At 41.8% G+C, this 14,168-nt stretch overlaps 1 protein-coding gene across 2 annotated transcripts in view; it reads right to left on the bottom strand.

Annotated features, from left to right (window-relative positions):
- The window catches only part of LOC121453416 (dihydropyrimidinase-related protein 3), a 113,005-nt gene that overhangs the window by 36,348 nt on the left and 62,489 nt on the right, over positions 1-14,168 (bottom strand). For both annotated transcript variants that reach the window (XM_041660168.1, XM_041660169.1), the window contains exons 2-3: positions 2,291-2,379; positions 298-482 (exon numbers count right to left, since the gene is read on the bottom strand). In XM_041660168.1, the coding sequence (XP_041516102.1) occupies positions 298-482; positions 2,291-2,379 (274 nt within the window). The remainder of the gene's footprint in view (positions 1-297; positions 483-2,290; positions 2,380-14,168) is intronic.

The following is a 14,168-nucleotide window of genomic DNA, read 5'->3' as shown; positions in this document are numbered from 1 at the left end:
TTAAAGATACAAAATGGTCAAAATACAGCAAAGATCCAACAACACTAAATTCACCGAGGACCGCTAATACCCAAGTCTCAGTGATCACTCTTTCCAACTTATCTCTCAGTTGCTTTCATGGGTCATGAGACTCATGGATCTCCTTTGGGTAATTACAGAGAGTTGGCAGATTTCCTAAGAGTAACCACCTCCAGGAACATAAATTCACAAACCAAATTGAGAGAAGTATGTCTGGTGTTAGTATTAACGGAGGGCAGGCGTTTGGCCAGCAGGAATAGGTCTAGTTTGGGGACTTACTGATCATGGTAGTGCCACCCGCTAAGGCAGCCTTCGTCCCTTGGAAGAAATCGTCCACTGTGGTCATTCCCTTGTAAGGCATCTGGAAGTGAGTGTGGACATCAATGCCTCCAGGGATCACCATCTTCCCATTGGCTTCGATGGTCTTCACACCTCCAGGGACAATCAGATTGTCTCCAATTTGCCTGAGGAGACAGAGGAACACTGACAATTAAAAAAGAGCCACCCTCAAGACAAGCATAGGATGTAAGGGTTTTAGACACCGGATCTTCAAAGTCACAAGTCTGGTAATCTTTAAGCAAAGGTAGATAGCTGTGTATACAAAACTATTTTTGTTGACATGAAATTATCTGCATGGGCCTTGTGTTATGGTTTTGTATCAAAATCAATGGGTTGCCAAAATTTAGATTATAACATGTGACTAGTATTTTTACATAACCATTTTCATTATTTCCTTCGCTTTGCTCTTTTCGTGGTGTGGGATGACCCTGACGGAAGCTGTGAAGACTGTGAAGAACACATGGCTGTTAGGAGCAACAGAAGAAGATAAAGATGCAGTACAACAACAGGTGTGGGAGCTTAGTTATCTTCTAAGATGATTTTCTGGTGCCCGAGTGAAGGACCTTGGCTTGAGTCATCCCCCACCTCCAGCTTCTTTTTCTTATCCCACACTTCCCTGGTCAGCCAATGGTTTCTCACTGCAGATTCACAAGGGAAGAGTCACACACTCAGATCTCACCTACACCCACTGCTTTTTGCACTGTCAGTATCTTAATAGAGGCGTCAGACTAAGAAAGATGATTATGACAATCTCCCTAAGATACAGTGTGATCCAGGAAACTTTAGCGCATTCCAGCAAGGAATGGGGGTGGGGAGGAGATAAATCAGGGAGTGTTTCAAAGGTACACCTCACAAGGAATGTGATACCTATACCTCACAATGCTGCTTGCAGGTCACTACTTGCAACATTGCTTTATTTTATAGCTTTGGTCAAGGCATCTGGTCAAGTCTGTCCGGAGAGTAGACCTAGGAGTCACAGTTTATATTAACATGAAATGTCTCCTAGTTTGCACACATGGGTAACCCACTATTTGTGGTATGAGTACTTTTTCTTCTGTGCATGGCTAAAAGGATTCTCTTGGGGTAGTAAAAAAATCCATCACTGACCAGCAAACTCTAGCTTCACAGCTAATGTATTCCTGACGTGTCTAAGAGTTCAACTTGACCGCATTAGCATTGGGCAATTCCAAGGCCACCAAAACTCAAAACACACGGTGGGAAAAATGCAGCCTCAGATTGCAATTCTACTCTGGTCCAGATATTGGCCAGTTCTGTTGTGCTTTTTCTTAGTTCTTCTTCCATGAGAAACTAAGAACCAAGAGGATGAAGAATTGATGGGCCCATGTGATGTGTTTTTATGTATTTATATATAACGTTTCACTCATTTTTGCAACTAACGTTAATACCCTATCCAGAACAGAAATACCTCATCTACTTTCCTGCCACATACTTATAAAGATCACAGTGATCTCTGAAATCTCAGCTTCCATCTCCTCATTTAACCATTCTTCTGCCGGAAGCCACGCCCTCCCTGTGTAGGTGTGCTTCAGATGGAGAACACCTGGATTCATGGCCTTGGCTCTTCCAGGTACTAGCCATAGCCAAGTTATTATTTAGTCTCACCGTGGCCCAATTCTTTTAGGTTGTAAAATGCAATAGCTCCTCATTGGAGTTGTATAGATTAAAAGTTAATCTCTACTGAGCCCACAAAATACTATTAAGCTCATTAGGGATCAATAAACATGCTGTTGTAATTAACAATCGCTCACTCTGAATTCTATGCCCCTGGTATTCCATTTAATACAATTTTCTCAAAGGGGTCCTTAGAAGGATTTTTTTTTGACAAAATTCAGTGTTTTCAGCTTATTTAGGAAATTAAAGCTCCTTCTTAGGCAGAGTGGAAGTAGAAAAGGAGAAGTTTTCATGTACATACTTTATCAAGCCATCCTCCATGTAAATATCAGCATAAAAGGACTGATCATCGTTGACGATTCTTCCTCCCTTGATTAGGAGACGGTCACTCTGGAAAAGAAGGACAACACGAGTCACTGTCATAGTACCTAGGAGAAGGATGTGTCCAAGGTGTTCCCAACTCATTCTTTTATACATTTCGCAAGAAGACAATTGGTAAATGACCTCTGAATGCTTAGTGCATTACATTTGAATGTGATACATTTGTTGGGATCCAGTTCTAATTCAAATTATTCCAGTGTTTCACCCCCTGCATCTGAAAGGTGTCACATAATATATACACAAATATGTGTATTTGTGTATATACATTTGTGTATACACAAAATGTGTATTACCTATATTGTTATAATGAAGCACTAAGTCCACATTACATAACAATTCTGTTAGATTACAAAGTTGTAAAGTGTAAGAAAACCACTGTTGGGAAAAAGACAAAAATTTTATTGTGCTTATTTAACTTGGAAAAAAAGATAAATTAGGTATAATTTAGATTTGCTTCATTTTATTCAGTATTTCTCCCAGTCTCTTAATCTATTTTACTTTTTCTGTTTTAATATACATGATACATAGTACTGAGTTTCATAAGGACATTTTTCACACAACTATATGATCTACTTTGACTATGAATGAATGTACTCTGTTTTTGCTTTAATCATTAGAATAATAAACTGTTTAAAACAATTACAACTTAAGTGAAATTTAAGAGTGATCCAACGTTGAACAATGAAAATATGCTCTATGGGTGGTCACAAAATTCACATGTATATTTTGTACACCAGATGAACACCAAACCAGTCAGTACTGCAGGTTATAGACTGAATGAATGCAGATGAAGTGTGAGCTTATGGATGAAGATGGAGTACAAGGCTGTGAGCTGTGCCTTTGTTGAAATAAGGCCAAAAAAGTTTTTCCAGAAGATTGGTTGAGTAGAGCTGCAGCATGGATGGGAATTACCTTGGTTGGAGTTGGTGAAGAGTTCAGTTTATAGACTTCTACTTTATCCATCCACCCATCCATCCTCCCAACTATCTACCCATCCATCCATCTGTCCATCACGCCCCACTGGTTCAACAAATAATTACTTACAATTACATATGTGGGGAAAGTGAAGCTGTAGAACAGACTCAGGAGGTTCCTGCCTCCATGGAACAGAAGTGGGGAGTTTAGTAATAACTGATCAATTACAATGTAAAACTAGATTCAGTTGTCATAGGACCCAGGGAAGGGTTTCTACTTTAGGCAGAAACTAGGAAAGGTCTAGTAAGGAGAAGGGAATCTACATGGGATGGCAATGGAGATGTTTTGTAGAATGGATAACGTGTATCAAGGTCTTGAGGTTAAAAAAAAAAGGTTTCTTGGAAAAACAGTCAATCTAGAGAAACTTTGTGTTCAAGGAGGCCAATGGAATGAGCTCAAGCTGGGATTGCCAAGAGTTTAAGTTTTAGCGAAAATACATGGAGACACATGGAAAGATTATAAGAAGAGGCAGGAGGACAATGTGGAAAATGCAGTTCTATGTTTCAGTGTTCAAAGATGATGTTCTTCTTGACTCCAGCGCTTAAAGTGGTTCTCAACCTTCCTAATGCTGTGACTCTTTAACACAGTTCCTAATGTTGTAGTGACCCCAACCATAAATTATTTTTGTTGCTACTTCATAACGGTGAGCTTGCTACTGTTATGAATAGTAATGTAAATATCTGATATGCATATGGTCCTAGATGACCCTGATAAAAGTGTTCTTTGACCCCTAATGGGGTCACAACCCACAGGTTGAGAACTATTAGCTTAGGATATGGACCAGGGTCAAGGTCAAAATGTTTCCCAGTCAGAACCATTTAACTCTTGCTCTGAAGTTCACTCTCTGTCCCCTGTTGGAGAACACAGCTTTCAAAGAGAAGGAAGATTCAGAGAAGGAAGTCACATTAACAGATGACTTCCAGACTCAGTCATGAAAGTTGTGATCAAGGCTGTAAAATGACAGATGGCACTTGGGCCCCAAGTGGGATAAAGAAAATTACCTCTTAACTTCTGATGCCAATTATTGCATGACAATAAGAAGTTTCATCATATCTTATCAGCAGGGGAGCAGTTTTTTTTAAGATACTAATTACTGAAATACTTAGAAGAACTCTTCATATGAAACAAAGCAGCAGCATGGAGGTCAAATACGAAGCCCCACTATGCATGGTCTATACGCGCCTCCTGTTCTGGGTTCTGCCAACATGTCTACCCACTTCTGATTCTGCATTGTCTCATATTTAGAGTAGTGCTAAAACTATAAACAAGGAATTCTTGTTATACATCGGGCTCGAATGCCCTTGAGAAAGGGTCTCTCTGCCTTCTTGCGAATTCACCTGACATCTAAAAGCCACCGTCTTTGCCAAGCCTCTTGTCAGGAAGGTTCTCCCTGCTAATGCCCTTTTCCAACTCTCCTGTAGATTTTACCTACTTCTGCTTTAATCAGTAGGGCACTATTCTAATGCTCTACAGAGGCAGATGTTAATGGTTAGACTGTTAATGGTTCATCTTGGGAACATGTACCTTTTGATCTTTTAACCTTCATTAAAGAACTGTTGTATTTTGATCAAAAAATAAAAAAAAAAGGAAAGAGAGAGAGAGAGAGAGATGGAGAGAGAGAGATGTGCGAGGGATTGTATTTTGTCAATGTAGCAGAAAGGCATATGACTCAGAAATTATATGACTTGGCTGTAGTATTAAACTTCAAAGAGAGAAAAACTGGGCCAGGTATGGTGCTTTAAACGCTAGCACTTGGGAGGCAGGGCAGGTAGATCTCTGTGAGTTCAAGGCCAGCCTGGTCTACATAACAGCTTCCAGGTCAGCCAGAGCAACATGGTGAAACTGTCTCAAAATAAATTAAATCAATTTAAAAAGAAAAACCAAACAAACAAAAAATCAAGACGGCTCTTGTTGTTTACTGCTTTAACAATACTGCAAGATTATGAGTTTGCTCTAGGTCTGTGCTTCCAAACTAGAGTATGCATGAGAAAGTACCCATTCCTAGTCACTGGTCTGTCTACAAAATCTACATTTTGTGATTTCCACACAGGGCTCTAACACAACCACTAGCCAGCCTACAGCAAAGGCACAGAGCAATACCGGAATAAATGGACAGTTCTGTGTGTCTGTGAGGGCAACATTTCCCATAGGAACTTCCTGAAGATATAATCATGGTAACTGTACAAGTTCATTGCCGCTGCTCTTCTTTATAATTTAGGCAAAAAGCTGTGCTGAACTGGTGTTTGTAGAGGGGCCATGTTCTACCTGAACTAAATTGGAAACGGGAACCACCTGAAAATCCTATGCCCTGGACTCCTGGTGTGGTAAAAAATCCATTATCCTTGACGAGCACCAAACATCAGCAAAGGGGCAACAGCTCTCTGGATGGCCTTCCTTGATGTTCACACTAGGACAGCAGGAGGGGATCCAAGGAGAATCAACACCACTGAGAGCACATCACTGGACACTCTTCAAGTGGTCATTAGATAAACCCTTTCTGGATTAATGATGAGGAACTAAAGAGAGTTCAAAAACAAATAATAGAGCTGGTGTAAGTTTCAGAGGTGGAGATCAGGGCCCTGATACATGGGTTATCGGTGTTGTTATTGTTTATTATTATTACTTGTCTTCATTATGCAGAGCAGAAATACGAAAAGTTGAACTCACAGGTCACAAACGTACACGTTCCCTGGGGACTCTACAGCTTGTTCTCCATTTCACCCACAACAACCCACTTGACGTGTTTTATTCCCATATACAAGGGCTACATTATAAAGGGAAGCCTAGGCAAACTATTTAACACTAAGAATTTGAAAGGCAGCTATTGAGATGGATACCAAGGGACACAGGGGTTATAAAGAATGAACTACTGGTCACTCTTGAATCAGGTAAAACCAATGATCTTTGCATGCACAAAACAATGTTTTTTTTTTAAGAACTCATGGACCATGCTCAAAGATACACATGTGATGCAATGAAAAACCAGAAAAACAAACAAAACCAACATCTGTTATAGTTATCTTCAGCCGGGCGGTGGTGGCGCACGCCTTTAATCCTAGCACTCAGGAGGCAGAGACAGGCAGATCTCTGTGAGTTTGAGGCCAACCTGGTCTACAAGAGCTAGTTCCAGGACAGGAACCAAAAGCTATGAAGAAACCCTGTCTCTTAAAATCAAAAAAAAGAAAAAGTTATCTTCAACAAAGCATATATGAGTTGTGGGTTCTTATTTTCTATTCCTGGCACTGAAGCATTTAAGCATCAAGAGTCATGTAAAGAATGCCTAATCTTTATCACACAATGATAACTATGAAGAATTATATATTTCCAGAGTTTTCTGAAATAATCTGGAAGGTACTTGTGATGGATCACAAAACAGTGTCCTATAGACTCAGCTATTTGAACACTTGGTTCCAGTTGGTGGTGCTGTCTGGGGACATGGTACAGCCTCGCTAGAGGAAGCATGTCACTGGTGGTGGGCTTTCAGAGTGTATAACCGTGTCCTTTTTCCATTTTGTTTTCCCTGCTTTGTTTTTTTGCTCTTGAAGATTTGTTCTCTCTGCTACTTAATCTGCTGCCATGCCTCCTCCACCATGTGAACTCTCCCTCTGGAACTGTAAGCCTAAATAAAATCTCCCTTCCATAAGTTGCCTTTGGCCATGGTATTTTATTACAGCAACAGAAAAGTCACTATTTTCCTATCTACACTCAAGCGGAGTCTGAAGTCATCAGCTGCATTGGCTCTGGGGGACCCTGTTTAGCCACCAAGACTAAGTACCTCAATGTCCTGCAGGCCGGAGTGGTTCGGGTGGCCTGCTCCAGGTCAGCGTGGATCCAGTTGTATTTTTACTACTACTACTACTGTGAGAATTCCATGGAACACTTCCATAGGTATGTGATTGTGGGTTAGAATTTACCCTCTCAGAGTCTCCAAGGTTTTCTGTTTATTTATTTTGGCTTTTCCAATAGCACAGAGTAGACAAACAATACCTATTTCACCTCCTCTACTGTTGTCAGAATGGAGAATTAACAGAAGAGAGGGCAACACAGTACATAGCAAAACACATCTAATCTCAGTCCTATTATATATATATATATATATATATATATATATATAATATAGTTATAGTTATATATACTCCTTTTGGAGTAGCCTATGTTCAAGACAGATTCAAGTTCCTATTTCCTAAGTAGGAGCTACACACAGGAGTGATTTACTCCAAGCAATAGTGTAAGGCAGTTATAGGTGCAAGCAAATCGAGGGCTCCCCTTTTGGCACCACGCTGATTCTTTACCCCAGGCTACTGTACCAAAGTTATTCACGTCTTATGACCAGGGCCTCTTTGTGCCAGGACTCACTTCTCAGATACTGAATCTGACTGTTGCAGAGTTTAAACCGCCAGCCAATTCTCTGCGGTAGGTAACTTTAGGAATCCATTAACTTTCTGCCTCTGCTTATAAACCAGCGCATTAAACCTGCCCCTTATGGCCCAAAAGTGTTAATGCAGCTTCTCAAAAGAATTGACCTTGGGTAGCAAGGGCTTTTAAAGCATAGCAAAACATTTTTCTTCCTTAGGATATAATTATGATTAGAGAAACTAAAAATATAATTATGATTAGAGAAACTAAAAATTTTAAGTGTGAAAGAAATTGAATATGACAAAAGACAGAGGTTAGGAGGAGAACGAAGAAGAAAAAGAGATAAAACAAACCTTTAAAGGAGCTAAGGACAGGAATGAGTGGATCGATTGATGATTCAAATCAGGGTAGAGAAAGAAAACGTAAAATCTGGAGTGGTTTGGCATTTTAGCTTTCTCCTCTAGTCTTTAACATAAAGAATGCCACTTAGCTCCTCTGCCTGAGGCAAGGAAGACAGAGCCAGGTGAAGCCAGAGTCTTCCACAGACTTCTTTCCAGTCACTGGGTCAGCCAGAGACCAGTACTTAACTCCTGTGTGTGCTATAGTCCTCAGGCACCCCAGCTGCTAGGGATGAAGGCTGCAGTCCCAAGAAGAGGAAAGGAACACATAAAAAGGACAGAGCATTTTCCAACATCAAGTCTCTTGTGACTTGGACTCAAATCACAAACAGATACTGGTCTGTCAAAGAGATTTCACTCTCCTTTTATGATGCAGATGAAGGCACAGGTGGTTATTTTAGATAAATTCCCATTTGGGCAATTTGATCTCACTCCCTAAAAACACTCTTACCCTTAAGAATAGATCAGGATGGGTAAACTGGATGGATACAATCTTGTTGATATTCTTTCCCAAAGCATATAATTCAAAACAGAGGAAACCCAGTTCTCTAAGTTAGCCCTGTTGACTCATGGGGGTGGGAGTGGGGTGGGCGTGTGTGGGGAGGGGTGGGTGTGGGTGAAGGTGGATTCAGGGAAAGGTAGCAGTGAGGCTCTAAGCATTGAGAGTTTTTGGCCTGCCTCTGAGTGGCTATAGTTTTTTGAGAAAGGCTTAGCACTCCCTGGATTGATCAAGGTGTGTGATCTCCCTGGGTTTCAGGACTCTGTATTATAAGGAAAATACTGTCATTTTCTTGGGGTTCTGATAAGGATTTGGGGATACAGAGGTAACACACTAAAGTCTGCTTGAACACTTAATTCTCAGTGCATGGGAACAATTATTATTCTTATTATCATTCATACTGCAAAGTTCCTGTCATAAACAAGAGTTGAACAAGCATTTTGTTAATCAAAATATAACAGAACTTTCCATAAAGGGGATTTCAGAGTTACTAGACCCCAGCCTGCTGCCGGCCACTGTTCTGTGTTCTTACCAAGGTCAGCCAAGTCTTTCCCTTCTAATCCCACCCTCCCTGGGCAAGTCCCCAAGGTCCTCCCAGGTGTTCTTCCTCTGTAAATAAGCCTTCCTGAGAAGATAGAAATCCACTCTCTTCCAGCAGGAAGTGAGAGTGAGGGCAAGGCTTAAACCTGTCCCACAGACTAGGCAGTGGTGACTCATGCCAGCACTTGAGAGACAAAGGCAGGATGATCTCTGTGAGTCCGAGGCCAATCTGATCTACAAGAGCTAGGTCCGGGACAGGCCCCAAAGCTACCGAGATACCCTGTGTCAAGAAACCAAAAAAGCAAAGCAAATAAACAAAAGACCCTGCCCCATGGAAAAGTCTCTTTACCAGCACATAGATCCGTCTCAAGGGCCCTGGGTGACATTTATGACTTTGAGGCAGAGGGGGAAATCTGCAAATGAAGATGGGCTCTCAGGATCAATGCGGGCTCTTAGCTCAGCGTCCTCCAGGAAATGGCAGTTTGACAGGGAAACACATTCCTGACTCCTGAGCTGGAGCTGATAAACTCTCAAGCAAACTTTCTTCCTTCTGTCATCCAAACACACAAAGGACCCCAGAGGTCTGCTGGATGGAAATGAGAAACTCCATTGAAAATGCAGCCCAGGATGCAGAATACACAATATGTGGGAAGCACTGTTTCATTACCAGTAGTCCTGGGTTTGGCCCTGGTGGATGAAAACAGGAGAAGGAAATGGGTGAAGGAGGCAGGAGCTAGCAGCAGTGTGAACCAGGGCCTGGTGGCTGCTCAGCCATGGGGACTAGAGCATCAAAGGCAGGCGTGTGCATTCTTCTCTCACCAGCGTTCCATATTAGCCGTGTTAAAGACGCAAGTTATCAAAGGCCTTGATGAGTTATGCAGGTTATTAAAGGCTCTGTCCTGGGTTACAGTGCACAGGGGAATGAGCTATAGATGGCTCTTTAATCCCAGCTCCCTGATAACAGTCAGTCTTCCACAGGAGTCTAGACATGGGTAAGGTCAAGTGGATGCTCAGGCAGGGTAAAGAAACACAGAGGGGAAGGAAAATATGAGCCCAGGACAGGGGGAGCTAGGAAAGATTCCTATTCTTTTAGGTCAGCCGGATCAGTCAAGGTCAGACTGGTCATGTGCTCACCTGCTCCATGACACTTGACATATTCCTGTCCAAACTATGCTTTACCTACCTAACGTCATCCTGAAATAAAACCTTTAACATGGAAGCACTGATCAACTACAGTAAGTTCAAAGCCCTACAGAGTTAGCTTAGGGGCACATGCAATGAAAACTACACCACCTGTAACCTGCTACCTTGAGGAAAGTTGAAAAGATGATCTCACTGGACAGTTTCACTTCAAAGATTGTTAAGTGTTAAAAAGAGACTAGTACCAGACCAAGACTTTACCCCTGGTCTAAAAGGGACTTGATGGAAGAAAAAGAAATCCAACCCTGAGTTGGCAACATGGTCCCATTGGTAAAAAGCAATTGCCACCAAGCCTGAAATCCTAAATTCAATCCATGTGGCGGATCAAGGACAGACTCCCTAAAATTGTCCTCTGACCTCCATATTCCCACTGAGAATATACCACCCAACACACACATACATGAAGAAATAAATGTATTTTTTGATTTTTATTTATTTAGTTCTTTTTTGAGACAGTTTCTCTACATGACCCTAACTGTCCTTGAACTCACTACATAGACGAGGCTGGTCTCGAACCCACAGAGATCTGCCTGTCTCTGAATCCTAAATTCTGAGATTAAAGAGCTGTACTGCCCAGCAATAAATGTGTTTGTGTGTGTGTGTGTGTGTGTGTGTGTGTGTGTGTGGAGAGACAGAGAGAGAGAGAGAGAGAGAGAGAGAGAGAGAGAGACTATTGCTGCATTGATACACAGACCAACTCAGCACGAACCAAAATGGACGGATAGAATATGTGTTAACATGGGCCAACAAGACAGCAAGATCAGGACCAAAAATAGAATGTCAGGAACTTCTTAGATGTTAGGCAGTTCCTTAGAGACAGAAGATTATTGGGAGTAACCTTAGAGTCAGAAAGTTGAGGGGACAGGGTAGGGACCAGAATAGAGAATAAGTATAGTTTATCAGTAAATAAGGCATTGCTAGTCAGAGAGAAAGATGAAACATGGCATAGCTCTGTAGGGTATTTAATTGGGGGAAATTGGTAAAGTTGCTCTTTGGACAGACAGAAGCACTAAGTGTCCTTTACAAAACTGCACAGCAGTCAGGGAACTGAAAAGCAAAGACTGCCTTCGCGTCCTGGCCACTAGGTCTAGGTGTGGTTTTAGCCAAGGGATTTAATCTGTCCCTGAGCCTCAGCCTGTTGGCTTTCAAAGAACAGTCATACCTAGAGAGCACAGATAAGATGCTTACCTCATGGGCAACCATGAGCACTAATGGCATCAGGGAGAGTTGGGCAAAGACCGGCTGTAAGCGGAAGTTTGACAGGGACAAGTACGACAGCAGTGACTGTGCTGTGACTTCTACTGTCTCACATTTATTAGATACATGCCAGTCTAAGCTGTGCTGCTCACATTCCTGTCCACTGGAACAAAGCTGGGATCCTCAGGGAGGAGGGAAACTTAGTTGAGAAGATGCCTTAATTAGACAGACCTGTGGGACTTTTTTCTTTTCTTTTTTTTCTTTGATTGGTGATTGGTGCAGAAGGGTTCAGCTCACAGTTGGTGGTGACTGGTGATCCAGGAGGTATAAGAAAGACTGATAAACCTGAGCCTCTAGGGAGAGCAAGTTGTTAGCATCCAGGCACACCTTGGCCCTGCCCCTTGGGAGCCTGGCAGTACCCTGAATGTACCCAGGTGCAAATTGCCCTTAAGAGACAAGCCCCGCCTACTCCCAGTCTCTTCTCATTGCTCTTCTGAAGAGGCAAGAAGGTCTCTGCCTCTCTCTCTCTCTCTCTCTCTTTCTCTCTCTCCCTCCCCCCTCCCTCACTCCCTTCCTCTCTCTGCCCCCTCCCCTTTACAATAAACTCCTCACTCAAGCTCTGTCTGCATGGTGTTTTTGTTTCCTGCCCACCTGAGGCTTCTAGGTTTCACCCACCAAGGTCTCTCTCCTGCCCTTTTACAATGTCTATGACATAAATACCACAGAATGGATGTAGAAGTCAGAGAAGACCTTTTGGGAGTTGGTTCTCTCCTTCCATCATGAGTTCTGGAGATCAAACTCCAATCATCTTCATGCCAGCAAGCACCTTTATCCCTTGAGCCACTCTCTGGTTCAAAATTATGGTTCATAATTATAATTTTGATGCCAAAGCTATGTTAAAAAGCAGGTTAAATGTGCATTTTGAGCTAAGGAAATATCTGAAACAACTCCACTATAAATAGATGGACAAAATAGAATATAATTCTTGTCAAAAATGCACAAAATGTTAAATGCAAGTGTGTATATTAGTTCAGATTTAGGCTGTGTCTTCAGACCTCAGATGATCCAGATTTGTGTGGATTTTCCTACCTCAAATAATCTACCTAGATTTAGAGTAAGTCTTTCCGCCTCAGATAATCAAATCAAGAAAACTCCTTACAGGTGTGCCTCGCTGCTGGGGTTTGAGTTAGTCCCAGATGTAATCAAATAACAAGCCTTAGCCAACACAATATGTTTATGGTGTTTTGTGTGGACAGAAGAAAGAACTGGAAGAGGAAACATCAGATTGCACACATGGTAATGGCAGTAGAATGGGTTGCAGCAGGCAATATGGGAAATTCTAAAAAGCTCTCTACTCTTAACTACTTACACCATTTAGCCGCAGAATGTACAAGGCACTGTATAACTTATTGAATAAATTATATAGGGAAAAATACAAAATGGATGCAGATCGAAGTGATTGTTATGGTCTGATGTAACACCAAGAACATGAATTTAAAAATGCATAGCATATTGTTGAGGAAAGTCTGACCCCTTAAGAACTAAAGCAAAAGGGAGTGATGTACAAAAGTTCACCATGGTTCAGAACAAGATTCTCAGGGGAGACTCATTAATAAAAACAGAAGGGAGAAAAAGTAACAAAATGATGAGATGCAGTACTAAATAACAATTTTTAGTCAACTGGTCAACAAAATAGACACATAGCAGAAATGGGGACCTTGGATTTAGGTAAATGATATTAATGGACAAACTTGAGTTAACAGCACACTAGAAATCCCTAAGTCCATAGAAAGATGATAAGAGGCTATCGAACAAGGAATCATCAGGAATCAAGAACCATAGATTTGTGGCTCTAGCAAGTGATGTCTTCTCTCTGCTGCTGTGTGGATGAACGGTCGCCACCCTCTTTTATGAAGCAGTTCTCCTCTTTAATTGTTTCTGTCTGACAGCTATGATTGGATCTTTACAGTGTCAGGGAAGCCTAGTGAATTCTCCCCCCATTGCCTTTCAGAGATGTGAAAGTCAGCCAAAATGTAATTTCCAGAAGCGAAATGCAGGCTTCGACTTTGGGATATGTGAGCGGCACCTTCAAATGACAGGCGATTGCGCCCAGCAATTAGCAGAGGCCACAGGGATCCTTTTCCAAGTCTGAGATTATATTTTCAAAATTGGTCAGGGCTTCCTGGGAACTGTGGCTAAAAGCACACAACCACTGACTTATGCAACTCCCTAAAATTGTCCCATGGTGGACACGTTTTATATTAGGCACAGCTTACACTGTCCCAGCTCCCACTAAGGGGAAGTTCCTGGAAGAAAGGGTGCTGGAGAAAAGTAGCCTTTCAAGACCAGAGAGAGAGAGAGACAGGCTCAAGCTGCAACTTGACCAGACTTGATTGTTCTGAACAGGAGATCAAAGAGGAGCCCCTTGTACTCTTTGCAGTACAAGAACTTAAGTGATGGGTCTGAGCCAGGGCCGTCTGACAGAGGCAGGAAGAAGGGCCTTACAGAAAATGATTGTTGCTCCCAAAAGACTTCTGTGAACCTAAATTCTGGATGCAGTAGACAACCAACAAATATTGGTTCCTTTAAAAACAAGAACCCACATCTCAGGATGAAAATTGTCAATATTGTTG

The sequence above is a fragment of the Microtus oregoni genome, unplaced genomic scaffold, assembly GCF_018167655.1.
Source record: "Microtus oregoni isolate MIOR12 unplaced genomic scaffold, Mior012 000011F_ref0000422, whole genome shotgun sequence".
NCBI classification, from domain to species: Eukaryota; Metazoa; Chordata; class Mammalia; order Rodentia; family Cricetidae; genus Microtus; species Microtus oregoni.
Note: the sequence above shows the minus strand (reverse complement) of the source record. Positions and strands in the feature narration are given on the sequence as shown.